This window comes from Carassius carassius, chromosome 29, assembly GCF_963082965.1.
Source record: "Carassius carassius chromosome 29, fCarCar2.1, whole genome shotgun sequence".
In the NCBI taxonomy this organism is placed as follows: domain Eukaryota; kingdom Metazoa; phylum Chordata; class Actinopteri; order Cypriniformes; family Cyprinidae; genus Carassius; species Carassius carassius.
In genome coordinates, this window is record NC_081783.1 from 21,260,685 (window position 1) to 21,270,531 (window position 9,847).

Consider the following 9,847-nt stretch of genomic DNA (forward strand, 5'->3'; position numbering starts at 1 on the left):
TCTCTTTACTGATCTGATGCCCTCTGGTGGCGCTGGAACCTTCTTGGAGTGACTTGCATGCACCCACGTAGCTCTCTCTGCCACTTTTACCACAGTGTGTTATCAGAAGGACTCGGAACAGACCGTTTCACCTCTTTTTCCAATGTTTCCTCCTCATGTCCTTGATTACCATGAAATCGCCAGGCTTGATATCATGCAAGACTCCTTCAGCTGGCTTGGGCAGAGCATCCTTCATCCTCTGAGATACCTGAGAGAGAACAAGAGACAACTTTTGACAATGGTTTAGCATGTCATCTTCACACAAGGCTGTAGAGGGCAGTGGTTGTGGTTCTGGTCCTACTCAAATGGAAGTTGGCCTGCCAAACAGAATTTCAAACGGATTCAAGTTAGACTGCTCTTTTTCTCATTCTCATATACATTAACACAATGGGGAGTGCTTCTACCCATGACAGACCTCCCTTCTCACAACACTTCATTCATTCGTTCTTTAATGTCCCACTTGAGTGATGGCTTCAGGTGTGCCATTGTCACTCAAACATTATATGATCAAATGGCTGATTTGGAAGTGGGTGTGCCACTTGAGGCATTTGCCCTCTGACCACATTGCTTGTGGCACAGATCATACATGATTGACTATACTTGTCCGCAAAGTAAGTGAATCCCTTTGTGAATCAATATTGATTTTGCAAATTAAAAATTCCCCCCCTTTACTCACGTGATCTAGGCTATGTACATGTTTTGCATAGTGTGGGAAAAAGTGTTTTGGCAGACATAGGTTTAGTTTGCACTTGGCCTTCACCCATTGTTTCTTCTCCTCTGCTGTCAGAAGGGAGTGTGAAAGAGTCATTCTTAACTTTTACACAGGTAAAAGAAAGCTCTGTTCTCATAGCTGGGTCCTTTGCTTTGGTATCAGCTCACTTGTTACATAAAGACACAAAATCATCACATTTGTAATGTGCAACACATTTGCAGATAGCAACTGACTTTTGTAGCAAAATTGCTTGTAACAATGCTGCTATTTTATCATGGTTAAGAACAGGCATGCTATCAGACTTAAGAAATTTCCTGTGTTTCCGCAATGCCCCAAAATCATGACAAACCCCAAAAGAGTAACGAGAATCTGTGTAAATTGTTAATGTTTACCTTTCAGCAATTTTGTAAACCTCTGTCAATGCTACTAATTCAGCTGCTTGCACAGAGCAATGTGTGGGGAGCGATCCAGATGTTATTGTTCCAAAGCACAACATGCTCTGTTTTGGCCAGTTTTTGGGTCCCTTTATGCTGAACCATCAACAAACAGAATAAAGTTGGCATTTTCTCAGGGGGTTTCTTTTAAATCAGGTCTTGGTGTACAGACCTGTTCAAATGTGGCAACACAATCATGTTCTTTCCCCATCCTGCTTCGTAGGCGTTAACACTGTGCATCTTTTAATCGTGATGTTTGGCATTTCCAACAAAATTGCAATGTACCTGAGCCTTATGGCAGTTGATAAATGGTATGTTTTCTGTTCCAACAGGATCATAGAAACGGCGTGTGGCATGAGTAAAGTCACATCAGAGTACCCCACAATTTCCCTTGAAGATAAAATGGCTGTTTTTTTCTGCAAATGCAACAGCTCTCAGGCATTTTGGCAAGCCTGTCGCTGCCAGATTGAGCTTACTCGAAAAAATAGGCCACAGTTCTCCCCCATGATCTTGTAACAGAACAGTCAAGTCATGTACCCATTTTCTAATCAACAGTTTGTTCAATATTTCTCTCTGGGTGTGGGAGTTGCATTATTGGTGATGTTTGTAACAGTTGTCTGCTTCTGGGGTCCAGGTCAGTTTGTCATATGGTCGCAAGCCTTCCTGTAAGCAAAAGTGCTCAGGGGTGATTCTTTTATAGCATAATTTAGAATGGACATTCGACAGTACGAACACATGCCCAAAAATGACATTAGATACTTCTTCATGACAGGCTTTGGAATCTTTTTAATTGCCTCTTTTCGTTTCTCAGATAGAAATTTACCCTTTTTAGTGATGACATGACCTAAAAATGTCACCTCCGGACAGTGAAATTTTCCAATGTCCCGTCTCCCCATAGTAAAAACAAACATCTGGATCAATCTGGGACAGTCTTTGTCCTCTGCCTCTTCCGCGTGATTTTTGTGGTGTTCACTCTAACTGGGAAGTCAGTCTTGATCCGTTGAGACAGTGTTTCCACTGCCTGACGATATGCCTTTTTGTCTGCATGATTCCAGTCTGCATTCTTCCTTTGGGCATTGCCCATAGGGAAATGTGATCTTATCTTGTGCCCGTCTGTTGCCCCCAATTTGAGCAAAAGCAAACGTTTCAGTTCTTGCATTGGGGGGTGAATTCTTGACAAAACATGTCCAAGTCCTTTGCAAACTTTTCTCCGAAGTCTTTGGGGTGAGGCAAGTGTGTCAGCCTCTGTCATGTCCTTCTAGTATCATGGCCAGAAGACCATTGCAGTTCCATTGTGCCCAGCCAATTGAATCATGGGGTAAGCTCCGATGTGCTCTCATCTTCCCTTTAGTTCATCCTCGTTCAGGCTGTCAGTTGCAGTGTCACTCTCTCATGAGCTTTAGATCTGGCGCTGACTCCAGTCATGGAGTATTTCATTGCTTTTACACCGTCGCTTGTGGCAGACATTCTGTATGATGATGATACTGTCGAAGTTGTTGCAGTGGCGGGCACTTGCTCTTCTTTTGGCAGTTCGAAGATCTGTGCTTGTCTTTAGTTGGGCGGCAAGGACTGCGGTGCTGATGCAGTTGTGCTGTAGGATGGAGGTGGTAGTATCTGATGCTACTGTGGCATTTGTCGATGGGGTGAGGCCAGGAGTCCACTTTAGCACACTGCATTTCTCTAAAGAGAAGAAAAGAATAATTTTTTTAAGATGTTTAATTTTTTCCTTCAGAAATCATTCCAATATTCTGATTTGCTAATTATTATTATTATTAATGTTGAAAAAATGTGGTGCTGCTTTTTTCTGAAGTAATCCAAAGCTTATTCCTCTTAGCTCGTCTTCTTGGGGTGAATTACGTCTTATTCCTCTCAGCGCGAAGCAAACAGTAAAATAAAAAAACTTGAAGAAAAGTCTCACTGCTTTGTTTGCTGTCATGTGGGCGTTTACACTCTGCATGCTTCATGTTGTCTTATAATCTTATAATCTCAATAGTGTGTTCAGCGTGTGGGTGTGGTAGCATTAGATATAATGAAGGGAGAAGTGAAAGACTGGACATCGCGTTGTTTTCATATAGATTAATTTACCACAGAATATTATTTTTTTGATAAGATTGCTTAGTTTAAAAGTAGACATGTCTAGTTTTTTTATAGATATATCTCTCATGTCTCTTCGTTAAGTATATGCTGAATTACAGTTCATTTTAATGATGCGTTTATAAATGAAGATCATGCAGACCAAGGCGGAAGACAGCGCACCCTGTTTTTCTTTGTTTTGTAAATGCACAAAGTTTTGCTGTTTATTAAGGGTGTATACAAATAAGAGTAGACACTTTACAGATTTGATTGATGTATTGCTTTTGGGTCGTTCGCAGCAGCTGGACATACAACCGGTTGTAAGACTAGGCTGGACATACAATGCGATTTAAGTCGTGCGTATAATTTATACCGGTTGCACCACCTCGGTGTAGTGCTATATCTGGCACTAAATCTTAGGCCTAGTCAGAGGTAGGTGTAAAGTGAAAAATCATGATTTGCTCAGGCATTATTCGTTTTTAGGATTCATGTCGTGAACTGTGTGTTTATGGTCTTTTCGGGCAGGAGAAGCGTTATCAATCGCGAAGCTCGTTTTAGACTAGCCCAGCACACTGCAGACAGTAATTAAATACAAAATATATTTCAGTACAGCATGTAATAATTGTGCAGTAAAATAGTACATCTGAACTGGGAGTATTAAAAGAAACTGAACCATTTGATCACTTGTTTAGAAAGGACATGGGCCTATTGGAAATATTTCACGTCCTTTAATTCCATTTATTATTTGTAGCATGCCTGCCATCCAATAATCGCAATAATTTCTGTGCTTTGTTACTTTTATTCAGCTTTCAAATTCTGTCAATTTTATCACAAAATACAAACCATAAATGTTTTGTAAGCCACAGAATGATGCCAGTAAAACACAAAATGTCACGTAAAGTCACAATTACCTCAGGAGACATTCATTGTACATAAACTCGATAGTCAGCTGTAAAAAAATAACTCTAGAGAGAAGCATTGCATACCATTTATTATATTTTACTTAACCTTAATGAAATCGGTCATGGGAATGTGCAGGGAGACTCCACAAAAACGCGGACTTGTTATGAAATGTTTACTCAATGAAATCATGGCTCGGTGGCTTCACATCTTATGATGTCTTGAGCAATTCAGTTTATATTTGTAGTTGAAGCCATTGCTGCGTGAATGTCGTCACCACTATATCTGTACCTGGGGGAGGAAAAGCTGGACGTTGCAAAGCTCAGCATAGGGCTTACACTCAGCTTTTTTACGTCTAGCTGGTGCAACCGGCTCCTTATCTGTACGATCAAAACTGAAAGTGTGATTTAAGTCTTATTTGTGGTGTGATCAGGAGAAGATGCCACAAAACACGTATTCGCGTTTGTCGACTCCAGAGGGTTAAACTGATAGAATTTTAAAAGACGAATTCTCCGTTTGCATTTACCTTTCAGTGCTGCAAATAAAAACTAATGTAAAAAAAAAAGTGAAATAGCAATTAACCACCCCTTTTAGAATCTGTTTCACTTTATCGTGAAACTATGGGGTGGCTTGGACTTGCACCAATGGATGCTCGTGCCTATAAGTCTGGGAATACCAGATCTTAATTTGTCAAATTGAAACCCCAATTTTTTACATTTTCAAGGATGTTGGAATTTCTAAATCGGTTCTCACCGTTTGTAGCACACACTTTCTGATCCGTTGAGAAACCAGTAGTGAAGGTCCACAAGCCCTCAGATGTCAGTCCCCCCTTCCCTGAAGCCTTTTGGGGTTTAGAGCTAAACCCTTTGTGGGTTTATGGTGATCAGCCAACTGACGTCCTCAGGCCCCGGACGATCAGCTGTGGAATCCCGTCACTCGTTGCCAAGTTTGTCGTGGAAATTCTAATTTAATTAAAGAATTGTGAAGATTGAGAATGAAAAACCAAACAGATTTTGTCTTTGTCTTGCTTTAATTCTCTCCAGAGAATGATCTTGTTTACGCACAGCTTTGAGTCTGTGTGCAAAGAGATAACGGACTCAGAGCCCACTTTTTATACAATGTAAAAAGATGCATTGAAGGACAGATTAGAACCTTTGAGCAAATCATTTTGCTCAGTGCACATCACCCCATAACACATGTACATCTCTCCACATTACATGGTAGATGTCTGGTTACTCTCAAAACTGCCCGTCCCTGGTACACAGTTTCCCCTTAAATGTTGTTTTTCAGCCTAAAGCAGTTAAGTGAACAAGTTACATAAAATAATGTCCCTATGGAATATATACTACCTTAAACGTTGTATGTTTAAAAAGATACATTCAACAGTTATATGCCATGTAGTATGAACTTAAATAAGATTAATGCATTAAATGCAAAATTAACAAAATTATAAAATGTCCATAACTGAGGAAACCAAATCGTTACTCTCAGCAAACATTCTTCTCTATGTGTGTGTTTGAGGTTTATTAAAATGAGAAAATAGCACTTGTTTTTGGACTGTGTGTATGTGATGAAGATTTGCAGAAAAGATAAGCATGAGATGTTTATTTTTAAGGGTGTGTTACAGCACAAGTAATTTCGAGTGTGTATGTGATGTTTGTTAATTTCATTGTTCTCGTCTCTCTTTCTGAAGCGTTGTGTCCAGAGGAAGCAGAGTCCGCGCTGGAGGCCACGCAGTTCTTCACTGACGATGACACGCTTCAGGGTACAAGACACTTTTACCACCTAAACAACATTTGAAGCCAACATTTAAGAAATATATCAGGTTCAATACAAGTTAAGCTCCACAGAATGTTATTTAGCCTTTTCCCCCCCAAAAAAGCAGAACATGGTTACAATAACACACTTACAAAGAGAGTAAAGATGGTCATGCACTTCAAGGGTATGAAGTTGGTTCTTGTTTCATAACAATTAAAAACAAATTGTAGTATTATGTAGTAATGCACAGTACAGTTGTAAAGTTTCATGCTGACTTTAAAAGCCCAAACTACTAGTTTTTCTTTTTATTTTATTTACTGTCGTACTGCTGATAGAGCTTCACTTGTGTTGAAACGCTGTATATGAGAGAATTTTCTATTTGTTTAATTGTTATTAATCCTTTTTTTTTTTAGTTTTATGAATAGTTTATTTTTAATAAACAAACATGTTTTGACCTTTCTGATCTCCCTGCATGTACCTGTGGATGGTTCGGTCCAGGTTTAATGACTGATGATAACGAATTATTAATCTTCTGCACTCTTATTTTCCTCATTTGTTGTCTTCACTCTTTTAACTCTTACTTTCTTTCTTTCTTGTTCTTTCTTTCTTTCTTTATTGTTCTTTCTGCCTTTCTTTCTCATCTGATCACTCCAGATCCTCCCTTCCTGTCTCATCTGGACTTCCTGGCACAGGAAGTGATCTCAGGTTTGTGTCTGTCATGTCGAATGTTTTCTGTCTCTCTGGTGTTTTAGGGTTTTGGTGTTTCCCAGTCAGTTTCAGTTCACCGTCTATCTTTCACATGATATTATCTTACCTTCGTGGTGCTCTTTGCTTATTTAACCATGGGTTTTGATGTCATGAAACCTTTCTGGTGGACACTTTTAAATGGTTAATGGCTAAATTGCTTTATGATGTTAGTGTTTATTTATTCAGCATTAATATCATAACAGGTGAGGAGCTGAAGGAGGCAGGAGACACATCAGCGGCCGGAGACACGGATGAGAAAAAAGGTGATAATACTCATCCAACCGATGACTCCATTAAAGAGTCCGTTTTAATCTGGTTGTTGTTTTAATGGTAGTGTCTTGTATTTTTAGAGGAGAAGCCAAAGGACTATAAGTATTATCTGAGAATGTGGGCCAAAGAAAAAGAGCCAAAGAAAGAGAGTATCAAAGATTTGCCTCGGATGAATCAGGTGATCAGTATTCACTGGCTTTTTAAAATGTATTTACAATCATATCAAATCAGGATTCATTTATTAAGTAGCAACCTAGTACTTCAGAGCTTTTGAACACCAGTATTAAGACTAAAACACATTTTTGTAATCATTCAATCACAGGAGCAGTTCATTGAGATGTGTAAGACTCTCTACAACATGTTCAGTGAAGATCCCATGGAGCAGGAGCTGTATCACGGCATCGCCACGGTGGCGAGTCTCCTGCTGTGCATCGGAGAAGTGGGCAAGAAGTTCACCAACAACGGCAGCAAGAAAACCGAAGCCCAGCTGCCCTCAGCAGTCGACGCTCTGCAGCCGGAGAGGGAGGACTCGTCCGGGGAGGGAGGATCAGGACAGTCCCTGGTCTCCAAGGCCCTGGCAGAGGCACAGCTAGAGACACCACCTCCAACAGCGGCCGGCTCCGACGAAGAGGCCAAAGACGACACGTCCGTTTCATCTTACTCCGTAGTGAGCACCGGTTCGCTGCAGTGCGAGGACATCGCCGACGACACGGTCCTGATTGGCTGCATGAGCGGAGACGCGGTGGATCGGAGGCAGGGCAGCGCGCCAGATGCCGATTGGTCGATCACGTTCGAGCAGGTTTTAGCATCGTTCCTGACAGAAACATCGCTGGTCGACTACTTCGAGAAAAAACACGACATCCAGAGCAAAATAACGGCATGCAAATCGCTGAGAGCCGTGGAGAGACAGACAAGTACGTCGAGCGATCACGATTTCTCTCTGAACACACACTGACAGGCTCATAAAAACATGCATGAACACATAAACATACACATACTAATGCAAAACCAGAATATGTGTATGTATATATGTCCGGTTACTCTCTATAGTTGTTTGATACTTCTGTGTCATAGTCAAAGAATAGTGTTTAAAATCCATCCCAGTAGCTTTCTATACAAGTAACCTCTGGAGTTTGAGATGTGATGACTGTGCTTCACCCTAGTACCTGGTTTTTGGTGGGTTGAAGGCATCAGCTAGCAGGTCTGAAATAGAGGATTATAGGATATGGCCAACATAAATCTATATGTATCTGTATATTAAAGTGCTTCAGCTCTTACAGATCAACAAATGAAACGTCACACTAAAAATATTTGTTTTGCACACTCGTCTTAAGTCCCAGGTTGAAATATTCCGCACTAAAAGTGTACGTCACTAATGCTTTCTTGCATGTGTGCTATAGCTGGATATATTCTGTGTATTTGGCAGTAAGAAGTGTCCTTTCGGTGAAGAGTTCACCTTATAGCTCTGCTCAGATTCACTTTAACCCCTCAGATGGAAACAGTTGTTCATTATTAGCTTTGGTTTAAAGCTGTTTCTGTGTGTTATAAATCAGCTTTACTGTTTCTAAGTAGGTCATTGCCTTACTGATCAGATGTGTACAGTTGATGGAGGACGGCATTGCGTGTGTTTGTTGTGGTGTTTTGTGAGAAAAGCACCATCATGTTCTATCACATATTTGGTTGCCGGAAACTACACAAGCGGTACAGTGCTAGCTTATCTTCATCATCCAAAATGTACCAGATTAATTTAGCGCTATAATAGCCTCTACAAAGTAAAGCAGGAATTGTTTGACTTTTATTCTCCAAAAAATGTTTTTGCTGTCAGGCCAGTAAGCAAGTACAATCACTGGGCTTCATTCATAAAAAAATCAAGCAGAGAGAATTCAATTACTTAACAAAATAAAAAAATAAAATAAATAAATGAAACATTCATAAATTATATTGAATGCACAATGCAAACAACATTTGTAAGTGTATGCAAATTGAGGCACTGAACTGAAAATAATCATTCAAGAAATCATGTAAACTGTTGAATGAATCATGTAGTTATTGAACTGTTTTACGAATGTTTTTTATGCATTGTGTGTTAAATTAAAAGCAAACATTCAGTATGCATTCAGTTGTTACATCGAATAAAAACTGCATAGGAAATTCTATTTACATAAATTGATACACTTGAATTTTGGAAAACCATACTTATAAATAATAGAATTAAATTTAATTTAAAATATCTTAATGTTTGCATATTTTATGTACATTTAAGCACTGAATTAAAAATCAAGTAATCATCATGTAATTAAATGAATCATTATGTATGCATCAATTTGCATGAATTTACAGTTTTGCATTTAAAAAAACTTTCAGCATTGTTGCATCGAAAAAAAAATCACATCTATGTAAAATTATATTTAGAAAAATTGATGTTTGAATTTAGTTTATCCATTCTTAAATAAATCATCACATTGAATTATATTTATAAAATATATACTTTTTTTCTCTCCTAACATTTTTGCTTGTGTTTTATAAATGAGGCCCTGTTACATGTATTTTGGAACATGCAGTAAAACTAACATTTCCATTTCGTGGTCGTTATGTTTCCTTTTTATCAAGATTGAGAAACTTAGTAAACTTAAGTGAGGAGAAACTCAGTCATAACATGATGTTCTAGAATGTTTAAAACTTATTTTAGGCCTGAGTGTGGATGCCTGCATTCAGTCAGATGTAGTTGAGCTTCTTAACCTGTAAATAGTTGCACATCAAATTACAATATCAGAAGTTTTAACATCAAATCATTTGCATTGATCATTCTTGTTTGTTTATTGTCTTGTATCGCTCTGCTTTTGTTTGACCTGTCATTTGTTTCTATTCTATATTTGTGATTTTTAACAGTTGCTTTTGTACTAAGTAACCTAGC

At 38.9% G+C, this 9,847-nt stretch overlaps 1 protein-coding gene across 2 annotated transcripts in view; it reads left to right on the forward strand.

The window, feature by feature from the left end:
- The window catches only part of LOC132109872 (TBC1 domain family member 9B), a 38,738-nt gene extending 29,383 nt beyond the window's left edge, over window positions 1-9,355 (forward strand). Inside the window, exons 19-23 of one of the 2 annotated variants that reach the window (XM_059516266.1) lie at window positions 5,852-5,923; window positions 6,571-6,621; window positions 6,867-6,926; window positions 7,014-7,111; window positions 7,256-9,355. In XM_059516266.1, the coding sequence (XP_059372249.1) occupies window positions 5,852-5,923; window positions 6,571-6,621; window positions 6,867-6,926; window positions 7,014-7,111; window positions 7,256-7,888 (914 nt within the window). In that variant the 3' untranslated portion in view covers window positions 7,889-9,355. The remainder of the gene's footprint in view (window positions 1-5,851; window positions 5,924-6,570; window positions 6,622-6,866; window positions 6,927-7,013; window positions 7,112-7,255) is intronic. The other variant, XM_059516267.1, reaches the window with a different exon arrangement.
- Window positions 9,356-9,847: the final 492 nt, after the last annotated feature.